The 26,065-nt window shown below is 42.9% G+C and overlaps 1 protein-coding gene across 1 annotated transcript in view; it reads right to left on the minus strand.

Annotated features, from left to right (window-relative positions):
• The window catches only part of BEND7 (BEN domain containing 7), a 77,903-nt gene that overhangs the window by 30,531 nt on the left and 21,307 nt on the right, over positions 1-26,065 (minus strand). Inside the window, exons 4-7 of the mRNA XM_082855442.1 lie at positions 21,624-21,923; positions 18,739-18,861; positions 14,542-14,807; positions 3,869-4,094 (exon numbers count right to left, since the gene is read on the minus strand). Coding sequence (XP_082711568.1) covers positions 3,869-4,094; positions 14,542-14,807; positions 18,739-18,861; positions 21,624-21,923 — 915 coding nt within the window. The remainder of the gene's footprint in view (positions 1-3,868; positions 4,095-14,541; positions 14,808-18,738; positions 18,862-21,623; positions 21,924-26,065) is intronic.

The following is a 26,065-nucleotide window of genomic DNA, read 5'->3' on the forward strand; positions in this document are numbered from 1 at the left end:
GAGGTGCAATGATTACGTCAATATCGGATAACTCTCACTAGGTCACCCTGTATGGTCTCCTGGGCATAGGACACCAAGAACTAGGTGGTCTTTGGCAGGTAAAGCATAAAGGGAGGAGAGTACACCTGGGTCCTGACCTCCATTCTGCATCCTGGCTGTAAAATCATTTCCCAATTAAATCTAGGATACTGAACTATCCTTAGCCCCAAAACCTAAGACTCCACTTAATAAGATCCTAAGTTGCTTCTTCCCAGAGTTAAATTCAAAGTGCTCAGGTGAAAGTTTCTAATTAAGGATCCTTTCATCATCAACACCTTGGGTCATACCTATAAATGAATTTTTAGTGAATTACCAATAAGTGGTACCTACCATAAAACAGATGAGACTGAGAAAAGAAAAGCATGATCTCTACAAAGAGGCTTGTACATATTTTTCAAGATACTGTACTATGGGGAATACTGATTATAACTACGAAGAGATATGTTAATAATCCCACGATAAACTCTGCTTCTTAAGTCCATTTCTGTTCCTGTTCATGAGCATGTTACAGGTTTTCCTTATCTTGTTTCCCATTCTTGTCTTAACCAACTTCATCACTTTGTTTGAAACAAAATCCAGCCTCCACTGTTGTTTTTACTGAAGGTTTCATAAAATCAACCAGTCTATGTATATTCCTAGGTTGTAGAACTTTTCAAATTAATACAGTATTGGTGCACTGTCCCATAAAGGATGGAGGAAGAAACACTGAGTATTTAGTATTTGCAAAATCTTTTCAAAATATGTGGTAGACAGCAGTAGTAACATGAGTAGTCTTCTTGCCATTGTTATGTAGAAAGAAACAATTTTATCGCTTTGCCAGATTACTCAGATTCGAAAGACTTGGTTAGGGAAATAAATTTCTTTTTTTAACTCTAATAATAGCATGAAAAACTGGGTATAATTATTCAATAAGACCGTCAATTAGGAGTTGCTCAGATTTCCTGGGTCTCTCCCATGTATACATGGTATTAAATTTTGTGTGATTTTTCTCTTGTTAAAGAAAAGAAAAAGACCTTCAATGAATAGCTACTTCCAAAAATCGCTTTATAGTATAGTGTGTGGGTTAATAAATGTTTAGCGAGTCAAAGTACGGCATGAAAAGAAAAAAATATTAGGGAATTAAGAGAATTGTATTCAAATTTATATTCAGTTTTGGTTTCCATTTTTTTCGTTTGTTTGTCTCATTGGCACTTTATTCAGTGGTAGAAATTTACAGCAACATTTTGACATCAATCCTTCCAAATTAGGTGTGAGAAGACCTGCGGAGGGATGTTTAGTACTCGGCCCATTATGTCAATAAATTAAGGGCAAAGTCAAGATGAAAAATAAAAACCTATGTCCGTTCACTCACCCAACGTGTATTTATGGAAACCTGACTGTGTGTAGAGCTCTCAGTGAAGTGCAACAGGTAATAAAAAAGAGGAAGACAAAGCTTCTTCTCGAGGCGCTTGTAAGAAATTGTCAGAATAAATCAGGTAGGAACGTTGACTGATCAGTATGAACAGGGTGTCTTCGTAAGAGAGACAAACCTGACGCCACATTCATACTCTGAATGAGGATTGTGGGAACGTACGCGGTACCCTCTGAAGCGTGGGGTGATGGAGGCCTTTCAGCTGTCTATGCTTTTTTATGGTTTGGATCTTTTACAAGCATGTGTTATTTTTGTAATCAAGGAAAAAAAGTCAAAATTGAAATATTTCTATGAATCAACACGGCAGGTAAACAAGTGAAGATACAATATCTGTGGCCTTAGGTTGTTGGTGCCTTATGGGTGGATTTCTGTCTGTTTTAAAGTTATTTTGTTGTTCTAAAAGAATTTTTTAATGCCAGGTTTAATTCAACAATAAAAGGAGAGTATGAAAAGTGTAAGTTCTTTGGTTTGAATAATCTGCTTTAGTATGCATTAGGGGCAGAAGAGCCCTCGTTGCCATTTTTATTTCTAGCTAAAGAGAAGGGCTGTGAAGATGATCAAGGGATGTTTGCTATTTCTGTTTCTCATATACTTTTTCAAACTACTGTACGATGTCCAGTCTAGATTGAAACTGGTAGCATAAAACCCGTATCAGTCTGCTTGTAATGATATATTTCATTATCATCTATGATTAGGGTAACTCTTCTGTCATTAAGATGGAACACAGTCATTCATGATTCCCTAATTTCCAAACCCTTTCATATTGTTGATATACTGCCCTGGAAAAAACGAAAATGAAAACAATCCCTGGCTACATTTCAGCACGTTTAAAAGCTTCAGCATGAAAAGCATCGGCAGCCTTGCCCTTCATGTTGCCAGAAATCCCAGCCACACATATTAAATCCAAATGGGACCCTTCTTCACTTCAGCAAGTCCTAGTTACATCATTGACTCTTTGTCAAATTCTGTAATCTTGTTTTTAGTGTCGCTTCAGGCTGAATCATTCTTTTGAGAAATGGCACAGATTGTGATATCTCTGTAGCTTATTTAATACAACTCAGCTGTCACTTTAAGTGAAAAAACTCTGTTGGAGGATGAGAAGTTTTCTGTTAATGAAGGCTCATGTCCTTCTGGCCGTGAACAAAGGCTGCCTGGTACTTGCTAACTCCATTTAAAAATCGTATTATTTTGCAAAGTTAATTGTGGGATTCCAAGTACCCTCTAAGTGCTGTTGAATTCGTTTACTCATTTTGCACGGTGGGGGGACCAGGGGTTAGGCGGCAGCGCTCTGTGTGTCAGTCCACAGCCAGACAACACGGCAACCCCGGGCGGGGAGAGACATCCCGAGCGGCGATTCTGGTGTAACTGAGGCCTGATCCGAAATCTTATTTTCATGGCAGTTGTATTTATATTTGCAAATTCATTTACATTCTTTCTGAAAGTCACATCTAAATACTTCTGTTACCTAAAATTACATTTATCAGAGTCCTAAGTAAGGGCATTTTATTTTAGTTATTTTTTTAAATATTTATTTATTTTTGCTGTGTGCCGGGTCTTAGTTGCGGCATGCAGGATCTTTTTTTTTTTTTTTAGTTGCATTATGTGGGATCTAGTTCCCTGACCAGGGATCGAACCTGGGCCCCCTGCGTTGGGAGCGCAGAGTCTTACCAACTGGACCACCAGGGAAGTCCCAAGGACATTTTAAAAGTAAGAAATAAATGAGAAGGAAAATTAAATGTAAAATATGCAGTACATCTAGGATGTGGACCTGGTTGTAAATGAGGATCTACACATACGTGCGCCTGCGTGGCTATCGTAACGCAGTGGGATTCAGACACGCCTTCACACGTGTTAATGGGGAGACCCAGGGACTTGTTTGCATGTAACTGGCACGACGCCATGTCACAAAACCAGAAGGAGCAGAGTAGGGTCTGGCTTCACAGTGGGATCACTTCCATTTAAAGTATATTTAGAAGCGGTGACCTAGTAAAGCAACTTCTGAACTTTGGAGAGAACTCTTCTACCTTCTTTTCAAAAGAGCATCACAGCTTTATTCTTACTTACAACTAAAAATCTAAGTAGAAATCCTGTTTTGATGAAGTTCTTAGAAATGACTGAAAGGAAAAAATACTTTCATTTTCACAGTTAGTTAAGGAACAACTTTTCAGTTCTGCAGCACATCAGACTGGCTCTTAAATTCTGATTTTAACAAATTAACATCACCTTGAAATAGCAAATTCTAGTGGTATTTGGGGCGGAGAGTTAGGGAGCTCACACCCAAAAGCCAGGCCGGCGGGCAGATGGCCAGCGGCAAGTTAAATTCGCCTCTCGTTCATTTACTACACTTTAAGCTGCATCTTTATGGAATGAAGGCAAAGCTTAACCAAGACCCCGTAAAATGAAATGATGCAGACCAACCTTTTATTGCACCCACAATATTTTGGTCTAGTCCTTTCCGGTTGTCATTGAGTCCTCTTTTCCTCTTCCCATTGGGTAAGGAGTTAGCCAAAGTCTTGTCATCAAAAAATGCACACACCAGTTTTCTAAACAGAAGGCTTCCTGAGCGAGTGTAGTTTGACAGTATAGAGTCCAGCTGAGATTTAGGCATAAACACATCGAAGCCTTCAGCAAGTTGCACTTCTGGCTACCAAAAGAACATAAATATGTCATTAAAAGCAAGATTGGAAGCAACCAACTTTGGGCATACGTGCAACAAAAAAACATCACTAGCTCTTGCAGTGGCCATATACTCTGCAAAGCACACAGCCTCGGCTTTGTGTGACAGTGTTCGCGACTTACAAAACCAATTACTAGTGACCGTTCACCAAATGAGATGCTCTAATTCCAATATTGTCTTGTCAAAAGCAGTGGAAAGGAGTACGCTGGAAAAGCATTCTCGGCCTTAGAGAAAGTTAAGAGAAAGCTGGATAATTCCCAAAGCATTTAATTCTAGAGCTACCCAGGGCACTTGAGACTCCTGGGTGAAACGTCTTCATTTTGTAAAGGAGGGAACACAGGCCCGAAGAGATCACAACAAAAATGACTTAAAACTAATTTAGACGTACTCGGTGCCTTACTATTTACAGATCACTTTCTCCTGCGTTAAATAATTTGACCTCAGTTGCCTAAGGACACAAACACGAGGCTACCCTCTAGGTCCCATGCTCTTGGCACTAGGCCAGCGGTTTTAAGCTGTGGAGCTTTTTTTTTTTTTTCCTCCAGTGAAAACTTAGGTCAACTGATACATCAACAACAGTGCTGAGCAGGTGCCCTGATCCCTGCTTTTGGGAGGAAAATCTGAAGCCCTATCCCAGAGCACCAATGGAAAACCAGTGTGCCAATCACAGTGTTTCCCTGCTGGGGGTTTCCTGACTGGGATACTGGATCAGAAGGCCGATAAGGGCCCTTTCAACTTGGACTCTACCACATAAGCTCAGACACTGATAGTACATTCTCTATGTACATGCCATGGACGTTTATAACCCACCTTCCCATCTTTCAGCCCAGCTCACACCATTTCCCTTTCAAAGCCTTTCCTAACTGTTTCTTTCCCGAGGAGGCGGCTATGCAGGCTTTGTCACTGCTATTTATTTGACATACTTATATGACTGTGTTTACTAGACCGTATTATAATTATTGATTAGATCGCGGCCCTTCCTGTTGCCTGGAACTCAGTCTTCGTTATCTCTAGGGCCTGGCACATTGTAGGCACTCAGTAAATTCTTGTTCAATAGATAAAAGTTCATCAGTCATTATCTCAACTACTAAGTCATTTACTGTTGATTATAACACGACGACTTTAAAATAATAACGTTAAGGTGAAGAAGTGCAGTTGGTAAACTTTTGTTAGAAAAAAGTCAGAAGGAATCTTCACTTAGGATGTATCATAAAAGCTTTTTCTTAGATACCATGTTTAAAACTTTGCAAAGCTGATACTACTTTAGATTTTCTAAGTCATGTTAGAAATGTGAGGACTGGGGACTAGTTTTTCTCCTGGGGAGTAGGAATTATTTTTGTTTGTCCTGCGGTCAGAGTAAAGGGCTCAGAGAAGGGCTTAAATGAATCAGACGACGTGGGGACGACTTGGGGCCCTGTTGCTCCCAAAGGGAATTCTCAACTGGATTTTCCAGAAAGTCATCTCACTTCTCCGCTCTACTTTGCCATTTGGCTTTTGGTCTCTGAATGCTTGGTAAATCACTATGAACACAGTGCTGCCGGATGGTTTCCTGACTTTCGCACCTCAGTGCTGGTGAAGGTCTGCAGAGGCTGCAGTGCCCCCAACTCCTGGGACAGAAGCTGTACACTCGGCACTCAATGCACGTTGGCTGAATGATTCGATGTAGCAATGTTAGGATTGAGAGAATTCTACCATCAGAATCGAAGATGACGTTTCATTTATAATCAGAATTTGATTTTGCACATCCTACGGCTGACTTTAGACCTTTTATGCTAAATGAACCGACCACAGAGTTTTGCTAAGCACTCCATTAACAACAACAAAAAAAAGGACCGCAGCGTACTTTATAGAAACAGCAACTCACAGCTATTTGAGGACCCGGGCTGGGGGGTACGGTAGCCCTTAAATTTGCAAGAGAGAAAAGGGAAAGATACCATACCATCTTCTCTCGTTCAGGTATCTCTGCTGGATTCTGGTACCCCCAAGCAGGTGTTTAAAATTCAGCCATCTTGTAGGACTTGGACCCGGTTTGAGAGACTCTGACCTAAACTAGCCACCAGGCAGAACTAGCCACTTCTTTCTTCACATATGCAGAGTATTTTCTACGAACTACGTTTCTGGCACTTTTCACACTGCATTTATTTAGTCGGGAGTTTGTGTTTCTCATCAGAATGTGTACTGTCTTTTGCACTCAGAGTGCCAAACACCCAACTAGCGCCTGATAGATTTTTCTCAGCATCAACAAAACACTCTGTAAGAATTCATTCAAAATGACTAGTATTGATTTCGAGGTCTTTTATCCCCACATAAAGGAAGCATGTGTGGAGTCTGCCCTGCCTGGGTCCGGCACGCCAGTCTTCTCCCCGCAGGGCCCACGCTAGCTCAGGGAGCAGGCTACCTAGAGAACACCGCCCTGGCTCAATCAATCGATATTTACTCAGCATCCTCCGTGTGGAAGGAGTTTAAGGTCGGGCTCACTAGACGAGACACGTTCACAAACCCCCAGCATACAAAGTGGAGAACGATAAGCGCTACAAGAGGGCTACAGACCGTTAGGCAGCGTTTGGCTGGTGAGGGGGAAGAGGTTTTGGTTAGGGGGCCAGGATAGCATTTTATCAGGGCCCTGGAGGTAGGATTTAGGAGACAGATGCAGTCGCTGTTTCTGGCATCTGCTGCAACCCCTAAAACTAAGTCTCTGGAGGTCTCTGTGGAGCCGAGAGACTGCCTATGGGGTCAGAGTAGCATTTTGATTTCTGAGATGCTCTCCCAATGCAGAAGCTGTCGATGCTTCGTGTTCTACTTTCTACTGCCAGACGGTGGTTGTTATTTTGCAGCGCTCCTTCCAGATCAAGGAACATGAACCGGCCCAGCTATGCGTCCCTTACAAAGGAGTCAGTTTTATTAGGTGGAGGCCAGCAGCAGAGGCCAAGGTGACTGGTCTCTGCCCCTCCCTGCTCCTCGCACGCTTTCTTTCATGCAAGTTTCTTAGCTGGTTGTCGGTGTGCACTAAGGGGCCACAACGCAACGAACCAATTCCTTTAAAAAAAAAAAAAAAGAGGGGAGCTTTACGTCCTGAGACATGAAGAAAAGATACAAGGTTGATTAATCTCAAATTTTTACTCTGAAACCTTTTTATTTCTCCCACTTTAGAAATATAATGGAAGGTGGATTACAGCCGTGTAATGATCTACAACGTTGCACTTATATTTAAAAACAGGTTAAAACTCTAATTGTATGCTTGAATCTCTTCTTCTTGTTTACTGTCTAGTCGAAGCGAGATCTCTCTGCTTACTGACGATGGCTATGATAGAAACCACCACTATTCCAAATGAGTATCGTTTTAAAAGCTACACTTCCTTTGACAGAATTACTATTTGATACTCGAGTGAGGACAGACAGCTAATACACTAATTTACAGATTCTATTGATTACTAAAGTAATATGATCTTTAAATGGTGACATCCAAAGTATGGGGCAGGATTTACGACAGTTGGAGTCACCATTTTAAGAGTTAAGAGTCTGAGTTCCCTATAAATTTGGATTTCCTTGTATGTCTTGCCGAGTTTCAGTACCTCAGCCACTTAGCACAGTTATGCACCAAATGTTGAATTTTCCTATCCAGTGGTGTTTCATCTTACACCCAGGGAAGTTCGGGAGGCAAAAACTGCATGTAGTCATGAGGACTCAGGCCTGTGGACACACTAACCATCTTGCTTCTCTCTGCATTTCAACTGTGGTCTCCCTTTGCTTAGAAGTAGTTGGGGTCAAGGTCTGGTTTGGCTGGGGGGATCCCATAACACCTGGTAGACTAAAAGATTTTCCCCTAAGTCTCTCTGAACACATCATGTGACTCCTCTATATAATCTAAAGAAAAAATGTAAAACTATTTTAAGGCAGTCATAACAAAGTAATCACACAGGGAATATTTCTGATATTGGCTGTTTTATATAAGGTATTGTCAGTGGCAAATTACAGTAAGACATGTAAAAAGCTACATGTGGTCATTGGTTAAAAGAGTAAAAGGAAGTGCGTGAATGTTCATATTGGGCATTAGCCCCAGGTTTTTAATTGCAAACTGGTGAATTATACACAATAGTTCTTACACTTGACTGGCCACCTAGTCAAGTTTCAGACTGGCTCAGGACTGAAACCTACAAGAAAACTATGGATGAAAAGGCAGGATTTGGACTGAAAACACATAACAAAATTTTTAAGAATGTTTAAAAGCTATAAATTCAACCTTTCTGTTCATAGTATTATCATATACAATGATCCTTTTTTCTCACAGTATTTATTTAGCAGTGTACTAGATGTACTTCTACAAAAATGAGCTTTAGTTTATGAAATAAAAAAAACACACAAAACCCCTTCATAATTTTGCTCGCAAATGCAATCTGCTTCTGTTTGAGAAAAACTGAAATTGTTCCCTATAACTCAGGTCTGCTCCAGGTAGATTTAGCAAGTATTACCATTACTGTTTATTAAATGCCACTCCAAGATCATGGCCAATAAGCTGGGCGGCCCCAAGAACCCACTGGATTGGAAGGCGGGCCTGCTCTCGCTGGTCCAGCTGGCACAGCTCAAAACAGCGTGGCCTGGGGACGTGGCAGAACCGAGAACCACTATATCAAAGGGGCAGAGGCCCCATGGTGGGTGGACCCATTTTGTAAAAAGGCAAGTAAAAAATGCTCAGGCAAGAGTTCTATCCAAAAGTAGGCGTAATCTCTAGACTAGCACATACTGGACGTTGAATAGGATGATAATTACAGGAAGTCATTAAAGAGTCAATTCTGGATTATTAAGTCAATTATGGATTTTTATTCGACAAAATTTTGGTAGAACTAAGAATTTCACAGGGGGGAGTTCCCTCGCGGTCCATGGTTAGGACGCGGTGCTTTCACTGCCGGGGCCCTGGGTTTGATCCTGGTCGGGGAACTAAGATCCCGCAAGCCTCGTGGCATGGCCAAAAAAATAAATGAAAATTAATTAATTAACGAATTAATGAATTTTTAAAAAGACAATACAGTTTGGCTCCTTGAACACGCCTCCACGCACTTGCATAATGAGACACTGTCAAGTCATTCAGGGGTGTTTTCAGCATCGTCCTTTCTCAGGTGGTAAATTAATGACTGAGGACTTGGGCTTGATGTATGCTCAAGCTATTTGAGCCAGAATGTTTAACACCTAAGGCTTCAACCACTGCAGTCTAGCTTCTTGCATCACAACCCCAGTGAAACTGCTCCTTGGAGAGGATGTCCACCACTGAGAGCCAGTCCTTAACCCTCTGGGCAGAGGCCAGCTCCACCTTGACAGTCTGCTAGCCTTACGTCCTACTACCCTGTGATGACTGTTTATGTGTTTTCCTCATATGGTATACTTGAAGGGCGAGGACTACTTCATTTCAGTAGCCCTGGAAAATGGCGCTACGATCAGCGTGTCTTCGCTACTTACTATAGTCCAAGCCCTAGGCTAACGCGCATTACATGGGTTTTCTAATTTAATTCTCATCATCCTATGAAGCGGCCACTTTCGTGATCCCCAGTCTGCAGATGCAAAAACTAAGGTTTAGAGAGATTAGGCAACTTGTTTAAGGTTATCCGGCTAATAAGTGGTGAAGCAAGGATGTGAACCCAGGCAGTCTGCACTAGAACTTAAACTCTCAAGCATATGACTGCCTTAACTTCAGTGTGTCGATGAATAAATTAAAAAATCACTTGCTTGATTGATTTGCTTTACCAGGTCCCAGTGGATTACTTTATTTATTGGGCGAAGAAGAAATTAAGAAAACAGAGTCTGAATTCAGGAGCTATTTATGTGGAAAGCACCAATGCATTTTAAATTATTTATTTTAAGAATGACATAAACATTAACAAAATGATCTTAATTTGATGGGTATCCACAGCTGTATCTTCTGATAACTTCTGTGTTGCCTAGGATTACTGGAAAGTATTCATAGTAACGACACCAAATAGAAAAACACTTCCTATGTTTTTTAAAAAACATTTTGAAATATTTTTTAAAAACTGATGTTAGTGTTTCACCGTGGCCAAAGAACAAGCCAAACAAGAAGCAACAACAAGGAAATAAACCTAAGCCACGTATATCTGCCCTGAAAAACCCAATAAATCCAACCAGGTAGGGAAAAACAGGGACTGTAAAATATTCCCAACTGTCTTGTCTGAGTACTGGTAGAATCCTGGGTTGGGAACTCCTAAAGAAAGAATTAAATATTGTATTTAAATATGAAATTTGGTTTGGGGTTTCTGCTTTTGCTTCTGTGTAGTTCAGGTTTCAATTTTATTTAATGTGCTAACTTAAAATGGGTCAAGTAATCCTGCCCCCAAAGAGGGGCAGGATTTCTGGCCACTCTCTTTTTAAAAACACTATTAGCTCCTGTGTATTTGTTCGTGTCTATGTACACATAAGTTCACTTAACAAACATGTATATTTACCCCTATAAAGGTACTTAGCTAGGACTGCTAAGGTTTAAAAAAGACCCAGTATTTACTGAGTGCTTAAAACATACCAGGTACTACATTCTAAGTGCTTTACATAGATGTCTTCATTTAACTCTTCCAGCCAGCCCCGTCTCTGAGGTTAGCACTATCATCATTCCCATGTTATGGAGAGAAAACTGAGGGAGGCGAGGGTGGGTGCACTTGCTCAGGGTCACGCAGCCGGGCTTGTAGCCTGGGCATCCTGACCTCAGAGGCTGCACCCTTAACCATGAAGGTCTCCCCCAGAGACTTCCAAGTAAACAGCACACACAGCCGTAGTCTAACCTTCCAGGTCTCCTTTGTGTCACAATCGTCTCATGAACAGTTAGTGAGCGGTGGTCACGTTCAAGAACAGGGCTAGAGCAGGGGCCCAAGTCTGGCACTCAGTGGGTGAGGGCACACTCAGCCCTGGTCTGGGAACCAGCTCCACCTTTCTGGCTTTGAGGGCTTGAGCAGGCTACTTAAGCCCTTTATGCCACCGTCTCCTCATCTATAAATTGAGGATAATACTAGTACCTCGAAGAGTAAGGATGAAATTTGAAAAATTATTTGGCAAAGGATAGCACACAAACGCTACTGCTACTACTACTATTAATGCTATTATTATTATTTTAAAATGTATTCCCTGCCCTTGAGAAGCCAAGGGGGAAGGAGAGGAAATCACGTAAATAATTACAAACTGGTATAGCAAGTCCTATAAAGGATTGTTGAAATCATATTGGTGCTTTGGGCGGGGGGATGTGTGCACAGTGAGGAATAACAAGGAAAGAACAAGAAAATAGGAGTTAAATTGAGGAGAGCGCTCTGAGTAACGCCAAGTCCTAGACCCAGAGTTTTAAAGGGTGATTTTGTATATTGTGCTCAACACAAACGGAGACGTTTGGCCATATGCTGAGTACCTTTTATGTGCCAGGCACCGCAGGAGGATTTCCCTATGTGCTCCAGGTCATTTAGTGCTGACAGCACTCCGAGGTGCTGGACTGTGGCTGGTTTTGATTAGGGCTCCCTGTTTCTCTGCACTGAGCAGGGATGCCCGTCAGGGGTCAGAGGGTTGGCAGTCCACCTGCAGTGATCTACAGCCCCTCACGTTCGTGCCTGTGCCTAGATACACAAATTTGTATTTGGGTGACTCTAAAAGTCACAGCATAAAAAAAGATAATGCATTGTGAACTTTAAACAATTTACAGTAATTTTTTTTTTTTTTTACATTTAAAAAACAATAAAGCACAGGTTTTATGTGTCCTTTTTTCATTGCTTCCCGCTCTCATCTTTGTCCTGTGCTCCAAACGTCTAACGACCTTTTGAGGACACTCGGCTTCTTTTTACTTCCCATCCAGCACTGAAGGCCTGCTTCTGCTCCGTCCTCCCTGTCTCAGTTAAGGAAATCAGTAGCATCTAGTGACCAACCTCGTTTTCCGGGATAGAGATGCGGGGCTTACTTCTCCTGAACCACCAGGTCCTCTGTGTGGGCACCCCCGGGGGGCCTCTCATTTCTCTGTCCCTGCAGGCTCACTGCTCACGTACAGACGCTCCCCATCTCTTGCCTGGCCGCCTGCAATTACCTTCTTCCTGCTCTCTTTGCCTCTAGTCTCTTTTCTATATTCATCAATCATCCACAGTGCTGTTCCGGATTCCATTCTAAACACAGGTATGACTATTCCTCTACTTGAAATCTGCAATGGCTCCCTAGCGCCCACAAGATAAAAAAGGCCCAAGGGCCTCGGCAGGACACATCAGGGCTTTCACTGTCTGACTCGATCCCATGTTTATATCATCATCTGCTATCAGTGCAGGCCACAGAGCTGCTCCAACTACAATGGACCACACGCCCAGTCCTATAACTTTGGGCTTAATCGTCCCAACACTGGGTACTTTTCAGAGCCCACCTTCAGATACACAATGCCCATCTTCTTATATATAATCCAGTTATATTACCTTTTCTCCAATTGATTTTATAGAATAATTCCTACAAGACTGTGGTCTATTTTCTGTTTTCTCCTCTGGACTTCCACCGAAGTTTAAAAGGCTCACGGCTAAGAAATAATAGAAGACTAGAAGGGCACCTCAATGTAGATGGCTTAGCACTGATGGTCTCGTCACCTAAAGGGCCAGCCTCATGCATGCCGTCAAGACTATCCGGGGACACAATTTCTGATGACGGGACTCACTGTGTGGTCCTCTAGGTGCAGTGACAATTTCCGTGGAATAGATGAATCAAAGGGCATATCAGTTGGATGATGTAAAGATAATATCTGTGTACGCTTTTGCTTTTCTTTAGAAGCATGTTATTCTCCAGTCAAAGACAGTCAGCACCTAACTGAGTTTACATGGACAATTCTGAACGTGCCTTATTAAACTTAATACCTCTTGTTAGCAAAAATCATCATGAAGAAAAAGCAAATTATTTTTTGGTATTTAAATTACAATACTGGTATTGGTGAAGATAAGAAAAATTCTATTCTATTTCACTAATGTACATAAAGCCTTTAACAGACCTTTCTCAATTTATCTCTGAAGTACATTTAGACCTTCAGAATTTTTTAAAAAGGAGCAAGTTCAGTTATTAGCATTAGATCGACTCACGCAGGAGATGATTTCACAACTCAAATGACTGCTCCTGATACATTAATGCCTATCACAGAAGAGAAGGCCTAAAACATTTAAGACAAATGTAAAAGTATTATGAAAACTGCTTCAGACTGAATGTACTTTGTGTTGTGGAATCATTTACCTCTGCTTCCAAATGTGTGGTCCACGTGGGCTTTGAAACCAGGGCCTCAGCTGCAGTAACAATGGGGTAGGATCAAATGAGCCAGCTGGTCCAGGGTAGAATGCTGTCGTCATTAATGATTTTCTAAAACTAAGTTTTTAGTCTAGAAGAACTTCTTAACAATTGTGTGTGTGTTCGTGGGTGAAGAAACAAAGAAACAGGAACCCCTCACGCCAAGGATTGGATAAAAGGTCAAATGATTTTCTAGTCTAACCAAGTCACGAGATGATTCTTTTCGTTGCCTCCCTTTTATAAAGACCCATGCTAGCAGACCGTCTTTCTGCAACTTGAAAGGAACTGATTTCAAATAGCAATTTATTTCTTATTTAAAGTTGAAGAGGTGGGGCCAAACTCTCATCCTATATAGGCCTGTGGGCGTTCTCGGCGGGATTCTCATCCTATGCCATCTGGTAATAATGGCTCACCCATCCTTGTTTATTTTAGGAACTCTCCCAACGAGTTGGGGTTCACGGCATCAGTGTACTCAGATCAAGGTACTGCAAGGAGGGTACGCCGTGGCCGACAGAGCACATTACTGAAGAAGTTCGTTTATGGCCGTGTGACTATAAAATGGTAAGTCAGACGAATGCCTCAGATGTCATTCAGCATCTTGGGCTGCGACGACCTTCTAGCGATGAGATTTAAATACAAAAACCTTTGCAGACTGTTAACCTATCATTACACAGACTCAGTGGCACGGCACTGCGACTTCCTTAGCAGTGTGGCTTGCATCTATAAAACAGAAGTAGCACCACTGCTCTGTTTTTATTATTAGTTTGCGTTTCTAGAAAGGTGTGGCCTTACCTGTAGGGCTCTGCTCATTTATGCCCATCTACAAAGGATTCAATTATGTTCCTTTAGCTCACTACGCCGAGGAAATTGAAAACGGCTGCTTCAAAGTTAAAGCTGTTAACGAAATTAGTGAGCAGAACTTCATCATCCTTCTCCTTTCGGAGAGAATGCAAACATGTTTAAGGAAATAAGGCCTAAGATTTTCAGAAGAGAAAATCCTGGGCAAGGGAATTACTAAGAGTTTTCCTTTCCTTTTTCCCACGTGTATTCTGCAAGTTTCCCTGGTTTTCTTGGGCAGAACTAGTTAAGGGCAAAGTTACACATTAGCGTCAGCAGCCAGAAAACATCAACTTACATCAGAGGCTGGCGATTCGAGTACGATGCCAAATCCTAGGATGTGGTTCTCCCTGGGGGAGGTGTGCTCGGCCGAGGGGAGACTGGGATTCTCGGGGGCCGCCACCGCCTTCTTCTCGGCTTCTAACGCACTGGGCTTCTGTTTCACAGTAAGAGGTTCCACAGTCTTCAGGGGCACTTTTTTCTTTTTATTTCTCTTGCGTGAGACGGCAGTTCGCTGGGAGCAGATAAGGGAAATTGGGGGTTGTTGTCTGTTCTGGGTTCCAACTGTGAACAACAAACAAAAATATGGTACAGGCACTTGTCTCTAACTCAGGAGTATGTACTTGCTTCATAAACTGAGGCTGAAGTGGGTTCACTCAAGGACGAGGCACGCTGAAATCAACCTCACGCTGGACCTGAAGATAACCAAATGCAGCCTTAAAGGTCTACAGGCAGAAAAACCCAAGAGAATACTCTGCTCCAAATGCTGGTGGGTAATCGACAGGAGGAAAGGATGATGAGCTCTGAAAAAACACTGAAGCATGACTTTACGCATCCCATGACACTCTTGTATAACTGAGAACTCCGGAAATTAAATTGCGGTGTGGATGTTCATGCTTTCTGGCAAGCCAGTCTCAGGAATATTCCAGTTGTCACTTGAGGTTAAACTGATCAGTAGCCAGCAACCTGCAGGTGCCAAAACTGACAAAGGCTGAGCAAGGACGGTCACTGGGGCAAAGCTGATCAAAAGCGTCATTCAGGAATGACCAGTAAGCATGTGGGCCAGGCCTGCTGGTCAATTTCAGGTCCAGTTACCCCGGCCTCACACACCAACTATCTCCACGCACTACTCTCCTGGGTTCCGACCAGGCTGCTCCTCTCTGCCTCAGTTTCATGTAGCTGAAAAAGAGGAAGGCTATAATTCTGTACAAGGAGAGCCAATCAGTAAGACCCAGAAACAGTCTGAGTTCCAAAGACGAAAAGCACCCATCAAGAACTGGGTGCTGATGCTGCCTAGGTACTTAAGGGAACCAAGGATGCTAATTACAGTTCTCATTGGTGCCCTTCGAGAAGTAACGTTTATTAACCATTTAAAAATACTCTGGGGGCTTCCCTGGTGGTACAGTGGTTAGGAACCCACCTGCCAATGCAGGGGACACAGGTTCGAGCCCTGGTCTGGGAAGATCCCCCATGCCACGGAGCAACTAAGCCCGTGTGCTACAACTACTGAGCCTGCGCTCTAGAGCCCGCGAGCCACAACTACTGAAGCCCGAGTGCTGCAACTACTGAAGCCCTCGAGCTGCAGGGCCTGCGTGCCGCAACTACTGAAGCCCGCGCACCTAGACCCCGTGCTCCGCAACAAGAGAAGCCACCGCAATGAGAGGCACGCGCACCGCAACGAAGAGTAGCCCCCGCTCACCGCAGCTAGAGAAAGCTCGCGCGCAGCAACGAAGACCCAACGCAGCCAAATACATAAATAAATAAATAAATAAATAAATAAATAAAAATACTCTGATGCAAAGTTTAGTAGGAAAATATGGCATTACTACTTAAATCTTCATGTGTTGATATGGTTTGATAAATACAACCACAGGACATAGCTGCTTTTTTTTTTTTTTTTACAGAAGTACACCTCTAAAAATAAGCCAAATGAAAATCTAAAGATCTTTACGTGCACACCATATGGATCCTTTCCTATCAGGTTGGAAATAAAGAATATTTGTAGTCTGAACTTGATATCTGCATCTCTAGGCTGGACAGAAATATTTTAAATAAGTATTAGAAACAAACTTCTTGCACTGTAAAATGAGCAGAGAAGTTTCTGGACCGCCCATGCAGTAATTCGTCTAGCTCACCGGTTCTCGACCTCGGCTACATGTTAGAATCACCCTGGAGCTTTAAAAAAAAAAAAAAAAAAAAAGCCAGTGCCTCAGCCTCACCCCAGATTAATTTGAATTGGAATTTCCAGGGGTGATGCCTGGGCATCAGGATTTTTTTAAAGCTCCTCAAGTGATCCTACTATGCAAGCCGGACAGGAACTTTTCTCTGTTTGGTCCAGATTTTCACCCGAGGCGGCTGGGTCTCCATCCCGAAAGTCAGATGGACAACCGAAGCAATTATCTACGGTCTAGGACTCCAGCCTCACTTTCCAAAATTAAAAGCAAAATGATTTAAGTTTAAAGAACGCAGGTACTGTCTAAGTTTTTCTCCTCCTTCCGCAAGTCTGGACAGAGCAGCCGTAGTCTGTTGTATCCAGATCTTATCGCTTGATCTTAATCCTGGCTTTCTCCTTGAAGTAAAGGTGAAACTTTCTAAATAGAATTTAAATCTACGTTTTATAGGCAATAAACCTTAAGTAAATCTACGCACTCAACACAAATTCTTATGTTTAAGGAAAGGAGAGTAATTTATTCAGTTTATCCTTTGGGTTCTCCTACAGCTTTGGAGTCGCTTACCACCCTAATCTGCAGAGGTTCAGAAAAGAAAACAGGGTGACATAGCGGCATTTACTTAATAGATCCTAAAAAGGCTTCAGTCAAGGATTTAAAGGGTTGCAATTTGTAGTTTGCCATTTCAGGAGTAAGGAGCTTAAGTAACAAAATAAATCATTACAGTTTCCTACGCACATTTTCTTAAGTGCTAACAAATTCTTCCATTGAGGAAAGAATCTGTACCGGATGAAGTAACCTTTCTTTCTGAGCTCCTCATTTAGCAGATGTTAGCCTTTACCAGGTTAATAAGAACACAGATTATCCTGGTGGAACAAGGTGAGTTAAATGCTTACTGGCCTGACCAAAATGCTTATTTTTTTTTCCCTTGGGATAAGACCAAATCCAGCACATAACATTAGATGTCGCTTCTCAGAAAGCCTTTTGCCCATTTTACTTTCACGTGATCTTGGGTGACTGATATGTTTTAGTATGAAGCTTTTTACGTCAAACCACATCATTGAATATTAAAATTTTACTAGAATTCACTAAACGGCACCAGGTACAGTTTCTGAACAGTGACCTTTCTGAATACCTTTACAGAGAAAAGGGGGTTCGGGAGGATAGTCATAAAAGACAGTGCTATCTTCCTGCTCAAGGAGCAGCTTTTCCTGACAAGGGGGAGGGCTTAATAAAATGATTTGTTACTTTCTGTACCTGTCACAAAAATGTCCTTTTGTTCTCCCCTAATTGTGGAGACTAGAAAACACATCCACTACAATAAGGACCTAGACTTCTAGACCTCTATGAAATGCTACAGGTCTTCATAACAACGCTAACGAAATAGCTGAGGCTCGGATCATGCCTTACAGAGTTCACTTCCATTTACTATCTCATTCCATTTTCACAACAACCCTGTGAGTTAGATATTAATACTCCAGTTACAGATGAGAAATCTGAGGTTCAGAGAAGTTAAACAAGCTAGGACAGGAGAAACTGGGACTCTGACCCCAAACTGCAAGTTCACTGCTCTTCTGTTCTTCAACTTGTCCAACAGGGGCAAGAACAAAAAAAGCGTCGTGTAAATAAAAAGACAAAACAGGAGGTGTCTCTGAGTTTCTCTGACCTGAATGTTAAGGAGAAAAGCCACAGGCAGGGCCCGAGGGCCAACGTTTCTTGTCAGCTGATGCTCTGGAATCTTCACCGGCGGAGCCCACGCTTCCTAAGGGCTCCTTCGTGTGCACAAAAATGCGTGGCTCCCACCTGTCACACGGAGCCCAGTGCAGGGGGCGTGCGCGTGGAACTTGTGCAGGAGTGGGAGTGTGTGAGATGCATGCAGCCCCCAAACCGAGCCCCTCAGGAGGGAAGATGAGCCGTTCTCACCTCCTTCCCTGACATGAACCTCCTTGTTGATTCCCATTAGGAAAATGAGCCTGAGCAGCTCTGCCCACTTTCGGGTATAATTGTTTCAAAGTTTAATTAGCTGACATTTGTGAAGTGTGGGGAGTCGGGGTGAAGTATCCGGAGCACATGTACCAGCCATAAGGCATTTGTTAGAGTTGCTAATGGGAAGATGGGTTGTAGAAAAAGTGGAGAAAATGGCTAATTGAAGAAGCATGTCATCCAGTATACTCCAGTAAAAATGTCTTTTAAAAAAACTAAAAAAAAAAAAAAAAGATAGCAAGGAGGGAAGCAGAGAGTAATCAAAGCACCATGAACATCCTGACTGGAGATGTCACATATGCATTCAAAACCCGAGGCCTCCATCCGAGGCCTGATCTCCGTACCTGCCTGAATCTGCATCAGTTTCCGCATGGCCTTGAGCTCCTGGAGAATGGCCTGCAACGTCGACTGGCAGTTACAAGTACAGCAGTTTGATCCAACTGACGAATTCACCACTGGAAGTTCTCCTGAGCACGAAAGAAAAGAATGACGGACGCCAAGCAACAGCAAGATTATAAACAACCAAAAAAAAAAAAAAAGGAAGGGACCGTGACAGGCTTCTGAAGCCTGTGCAGTTAACTGTGAAGTCGTGCCTGAGGAACATGTACCTCAGTACATGTACCTCAGTAATTTGGACAGCCTAAATTTTGGGGTCTGACTTCGTCTAATTATCCAGGCTTCTCTACTGTCAGGTGCGTGCTGTGTCTCGGGGGGCAGAGCCTGCGTGAACGGACACACACAATTCACTGTCACAGCAGGCCTCCCTACTGACACCCCAGTTCATCTCAGATAACAATTCCAGAAAAATTCACTAGAAACACGCTCATGCTATTGCACAAAAAACTAGCTCTGAGAACAGTGTTACCAAAAAAAAAAAAAAACAAAACCTGGTAGTTGGATATGTCCTGAGGGTTCATATTAAGAATTAAATGTGTCTGTTTAAAAAATAGTTTTATCATTAATCATGTTATTCCAAAAATTGAGAACGGTCAACACATTAAACTTTCACTCTGGGTGTGGTATGTCTGGGATGGAGAAAGCGGGGGCAGGAGGGTCTGGGAGGATCCATTTGAACTTGAGGGTTTAGAGGGTGCTGGGGTGTTAGATTTTCTCCAGCTACATAAAGGAGATCCTTCTACATCTTTTTTCCGTTCCCATTTCTTTAATTGCACTTTAGTCTCTTTTCCACTGTTTAAATTTAGTATCTCTTCCTTCATGAAACTATCCTGTTTCCCTTACATGTAAACAAATATCTTCCTATTATCCCTGTAATAAAATGGGACATTTGGAAAAACACGCTTTCAGCGCAGTTCTCCCAGTCTCAGTATCCAACCCTGCTACCTTTAAGTGGAGCAGGCTAAGAGACTGCTATCGCTTCGGTTTTTTCACAGGTGGAAGAGGGAAGTTCTAAGGTTTTGGTCCAGTGATATCTTTTAGTATACATTAAATGTAATTTACATCCTGCAATATGCATTATTTGTGGATATACTTAATCTTTGGAACAGCGTAATTATTGACATTCAGAGTTGTAGCACATTGAGATGTTACAACTTTAAAAGTGCAGATAATTCCAACGAGACGCCAAATGCATTCCTATCGAAAATATGCAAGCAGTCAACACAAAAAGATCTATGTTTAAACGAATATGGGGGAATTCATGTTTTCAACTTTTACCGTTACTAATATTTTCCAAAGTAAATCCACTATCCTTGTTGTATCCTGGAAAACAGCACATTGTTCACCCAACGCTCATTGATGCGGGGCTTACTAACTTCATACATACCTAAGGCTATTTTAGTTCTCTCATCGTTTCTCCCATGGCAGTAGAGTTAGGAGGACGTTGTAGAATATTCCTAGTCACTATTCCAAGTCTATCTTTATCATTTTTAGAGGACAAAACCAACCCTTTTCAGCTTGTTATAAATCATTTTCTAATTTTAAAGAGAACTGCCCTTTTATTTTTATGAAGGAGCCTTAAAAGAGCCATCTCCTTCTAACCTGGAAGCATGCCAGCATGTGAATCTGATATTGGCTTATGTAAAATTAAGAGAGAGAGAAGACACCCATACATCTTTTGGGGTCCCTCCCTGTCTCATCAGCAGTGGCTCAGAATGGCTCTTCATACCTCTGAACTGGTTCTTGCAAATTGTGTTTAAAAAGAAAAATAAAATCACAGTCGTTCTCTTTTTCTTGAAGGACGATGTATGGGAAAAAAAAAAATCCTTAACTTTTCAAGGAAACTGAAAACGCATTCTTCCTTTCTTCTTGTTCTCTGTGTGAAAACTACAGTTCTGCACATCTGTACATAATTTATAGAACGAGTAACATCTCATGTCACTGGAGGGAAAATTAACGTGAATGGAGAAATCATCAAGTTTTTCCTTATGCTTTGAAAAACAATTTGCCATTTGATTTTTTTTTCTTAACAATTAGGACTTTAAAATAGATAACTAATAAGAACCTACTGTCTAGCACAGGGAACTCTACTCAGTACTCTGTGGTGACCTATATGGGAAAAGAAACTAAAACAGAGGGGATATATATGTATGTGTATAGCTGATTCGCTGTGCTGTACACCTGAAACTAACACAACATGATAAATCACCTAGACTCCAATAAAAATTACTAAAAAAAAATTAGGAATTTAAATTAAGGAAATTTTACTTTAAAGGAATAATTTTCAACCTGAATGAAGCAGGTTGTAAAATATGGCTCAACAGGTTCAGTAGCTTGAATGTGAGGTTGAAGTGAAGGTGTCACCTGGGGGCGGGGTCATCAGTCCTGCCTTTATCTGACTCTTCGGATAATGAAGAAAGCACAAGCCTAGGCCAGGGGACGTATTAATACGCCGCGTGACCAGGAAGCTTCTTTTAATGACAGAGCGGGAGGAGCTCTTTCTGCCCTAACTGTTCAGTCTTTTGTGACAATAGTATCGTTATCTCTGCAAATGATGGCTTTAAACCTCTTAAAGGGCTAAAATCTCTACCAAGAAACTATCCCTTCTAATGGAGAACCCCCAGGTTTTCCTGCATCTCAATTCTGGTTTTTGATGCTCTTCAACTTCTTCCCTTATGTCTTCCCGGTCTTTTAAGATAACTCAGCTAAGGCGGGTGGGTGATTAAGGGAGGGTTTAATATGTTGAACTCAAAGAACATGCTGAATATTTAGACAGAAAACACGTTGGGGCAACGGCCCCGGAAGCGTTGTGGGCATCTGATGACAGCCATACCATTGGAGCTCCCGGCGGCGTGAGACTGGCTCTGGAAGGTTCTGGAGCGGGTACCATACTGCCCTGAGAACCGCCCGCTCTGGGCTGGTAGCTCGTTCCACGCACCCCGGGAAGACGGGTGGAGGCTCGGTAGGGCCTCCACAGGGTTCAAACGCGGAGGCCACATGGAATCCAGATCCTGGGGTTCTTCTTTCAACTTCTCCCCCTCCTTGCCCACACGCTGGTAGATCCTCCCAGCGCTGTCATTCAGTAATCTTCTCATTCCTGTAATTTGTTTTTTAATTTCCATGCTTTCGTCTCCTAATGGAAATGGGGCCAGAGATATCACTGTAAATTAGCGAAAGAAAAAATAATCCACCACCAAACCAAACCAAACCAAACCAAAACAAAGGCCACCCCTTCTTCCTTCTTTGGAAATGGGAATGATTACTGACTCCAGATGCAAGCCTCTCTTTTAAGAATCTTCCTTCCTCAGAGGATTTTTTTTTTTTCTTTTTTGAACCAAAGTATCTGTATTGCACTGAGGGTACTTAATAAATATTACTTAAACATGATTCAAATTATACAGCTATAAAATATTTTCTATAAATAATAACATTAGAGGATGCCTAGATGTATTAGGAGCTATTTCAAACATACTGTCCTCTTAAATTGTCATCAGCCAGTATCTTTACAAAGATTAAGAGAAGTAGTTTTTTTTTTTTTTTCTCTCTAATCTGGGTGTTAAAATAAAAGTCTAATGTCAGGGTATGTATACACACTCATACAGTCACTCTACTAAATGCCTGCGATTTCAACTACAAGAAAAGGAAAAGGCCCACAGAAAGTATCTATCAGGAAAAACACAGCTCTTGCAGATAAATCTGGCACATTTAATACCATCACGTTTTAATGCACTCAGCATCATATTAGCCAGGTTTCTCTGTAGCACTAACTGCACAATGAATGTAGGTATTTTGTGTTGTCTAGTTAGATATTTAGCTAATTAATATATGAAGACATTACTGAATATAAGGCAACTTTTATATACTGTTTTCAAATAAGTATCTTCAATTTTTAAAATAATAAAAATATTAACTGTCTACCATCTAACATGAGCAAACACAGAAGGAACACAGGTTTCCAGATTTACAATTCTGCTCTGTGTGGGCATGTGCTTGAGAGGAGAAATATTTTAATTTGTAATAAAACTCTTTTCACTTCGAACACCTGCAACAATGACAATATAGAAACAATAAATCACGTTCCAGATTTTAGGAGAATGCATGACCAAGCACAATTTAAGTCATGCAGAGTCAGCAGAATTTACAAGTTTCTCAAGATGTCTGGGGAACAGGGTGTGTCTGGAAGAGGTCCCAGAGGAATTCTGAAAGATAAATCTGTATGCCAGTGTGGTTGGTGTTAGTTTCAGCATCCTAAAGCTAAACCTTCCTGGCTAGGTTAGCAGCGCAGTTTCGGCAAGAAGGAGCTTCCTGCCTGCAGGGTTTTTGTTCTTGATCTTCTAGATCAAGGACGTTGCACATGCGTCCACCTGCAGCACACTGATCTTAGCTGGCACTGGCCGGTGGCTGCCACTGCCTTCCCTCCTGGATCCCTGGCGAGAGCTGCACCGGCCAAGCCAGATGAAGACAGGCGCACGGCCTGGATCCTGGGTCAGTGCCTGCAGCACATGAACCGTGACACATCACAGCAAAAGGGATGCTCTCTTTCCAAAGGCTCCACCTCTGCTGCGGGGACTGAATTCTATGATAAAGTGCTGTCTTGGGCGGGGAAAGAAGTCATGAGGATCCTGGAACTTTCTAAGAGCAAATCTGCTTTGTCATGACCTTAGTTTCACAGCCCTAGAAGTTGTAGCTCTGAAAATTACAAGACTGAAACTACAGTGTGAATTCTGCGCACTTGGTCTTTTCACGTGGAAGTCCAGGTTCCTCGGTGGAGGAAAGAAGGCGCAAGCATCAAGGGGGATCCTGGCTGTGGGCTGACGTTCAGAAACGCTTCTTCTAAAATCAAAACTAAAAGCAAACCACAACAACAGATCAGGACCTGGGACCGAGGAGGAGGGAAACAGGGGTCTGTGAAGGAGGGCAGCGGAGCTGGCTGACGTCCTGAGAAGACAGCGCACGGTCCGTCTGACTGCGGGGCATCCGAAAGCACGGAACGTAGCAAAGTGCAACAACTGCCCAAGTCAGGGAGAGGAAAGTTGAGAGATGTGGGGGAGGCTGGAAACGGGCTGGTTGCGGGGAGCTTCTTAGAGGACACACGCTGGGCGTCCCCAGGGGACAATGGGTAACTGAACTGTCCTTCCTGTAGCCAGAGAAGTCGGGAGCAGCCCTGACCGTACCGCCTGGGGAAAGAGCTCCTGGAACCGGATCACAGGCTGGCTGGCGATGATGCGCTCTGCAGAGAGGGGAGAGTGTCCTCGCACAAGCACGTTTGGGAGGGATGGAGCAGAGGGCCGGGGGCCGGGGAGACCGAAGGTGTGGACAACAGAGAAAGCCGAGCTGCCTGCACGCACTGGGATGGAATGGGTGCGGACCGCAGGCAAGCAGGGGCACCGCAGAGGCTCAGACCACGGACGCCGGTGTGTGGGTCAGGGGACAGGCCGGGGCTGGTGCTCCCCAGACCTGGACTCGCTTCCCAACTGCGCTGACCTGCTACTTGATACAAGACAAGCCACCTGCCTTTCTCTACTTCAGCTTCCTGAACCGTAAAATGAATTCTGAACCAGACCTTGCTGGGCATAACCTAGGGAGACACAGGGCAGTCTAGGAGGGATGCAGGTTTTTCCGTTACCAAGATGTTCACAGGGCACCGAACGCCTCTAAAAGTCCTTTTCAGAAAAAGTGGGCTTGGGCTTCCCTGGTGGCGCAGTGGTTGAGAGTCCGCCTGCCGATGCAGGGGACACGGGTTCGTGCCCCGGTCCGGGAAGATCCCACATGCCGCGGAGCGGCTGGGCCCGTGAGCCATGGCCGCTGAGCCTGTGCTCCGCAACGGGAGAGGCCGCAACAGTGAGAGGCCCGCGTACTGCAAAAAAAAAAAAAAAAAAGAAAGAAAGAAAGAAAGAAAAAGTGGGCTTATTCCGACTGTCACAGTGAAGCCGAGTTCTCTGATTCCAAAACAAAAACAAAAAAGGGCAGGAAGTATTAAGAGATTGAGATGCGAAGCACTAGTTGACCTCTCTTTGTCTTTCCAGTTTTAAGGCAATGTCTTCTCCACGTATAAATGTCAGGAAAAGGAAGCTCTAAAGAAGCAGGATTCCCTAAGGAAACCTGTGCACTTTCCTGATTCCTTTCCAAACCTAACTATGCCTTTACTGATGTTTACCCGCAAGGGGCTGCATCTTTTTAGAAAAGACGAAACAGTAAGAAATCTTACTAACGTGGACCCGTGCTATGTGGCTGCCTTATGGGTAAAACAGCCTTAAATGAAAAACGTCTTGAGCGCTTACTGACTAGACTCCTTTGGACAAGGTCTACAAAAGATAGGAGGCTGGATTCTACCCTTTGCTAAACCTCAAGACTCTACAAGATCACTTTCCTTTACGTAAAGAATTTATATAATACATACAGAGTCTTGCAACACACAAGTCACCATACAGGATCTCCTTTAACTTGGCCAGGAGAGAAAGATATACTACGCAGAACACGATTATTCATGGTTTGGGGTATTAAAAGAAAAAAAGACGGTAATGCCCAAACGTAGAGTGAGCTGACGTACGTAAACACTATATGTCCGTTTCTATATGCCTTCTTTTCACGAAGAGCAGTCACCATATCTTGGCCCTGAAAATTAACTGGTGTTGACGTGCAGTAGGCATTCCGTATACCTTTCTTAAGTAAATGAAAGAAATGTTCTATCAAAAGCAGAGTGAAGTCCAGTAGAATTAAATGTGATCCTAAGGTTATACACAAACAATATATTAATAGGATGGACTGAAAAAGTACCAGAAATAAATCATTCCATAAACATTTATCAAGCACCTCCTGGGCCCCAGAGATACAAAAATCGTCTTGTCCAAATTGAAAGGTACTCCCCCTCCAAACCTCTCAACATCTTCTACCCAAATCCCTTTATACTGGTTTGTTGTTCTAAGAAATGGTCCTGATTCTCCCCAGCCTGTTGGCCCTACGCCTCTTTTAACTCTGTGCCCCCGGAACTCCAGGTAGCAGATTGCCCCACGATCTGCAGATGCCTCTGCTTCCTTGCTAGAGATAAAAATCAGCTCTTCTCTGAGGTCCCTGCCTCCCTGCAGCCCCTCATGAAAATTATTCACCTCCCATTCCCTCAGGGCTGGGGACGGTGGCCCCCCCCCAAACATCACTCTTCTGGCCCCGGACAGAAGCTCACTGTTGTCTGAGTTGATGCCACAGCTGTATCACCTCCCACCCTTCTTCCTGAACAGCAGTCTGTGTGCCGGGTCTGTGTGCCGGGAGTTTAAGGCT

This window comes from Leucopleurus acutus (genome assembly GCF_964270905.1).
Source record: "Leucopleurus acutus genome assembly, chromosome: 1".
Lineage (NCBI taxonomy): Eukaryota > Metazoa > Chordata > Mammalia > Artiodactyla > Delphinidae > Leucopleurus > Leucopleurus acutus.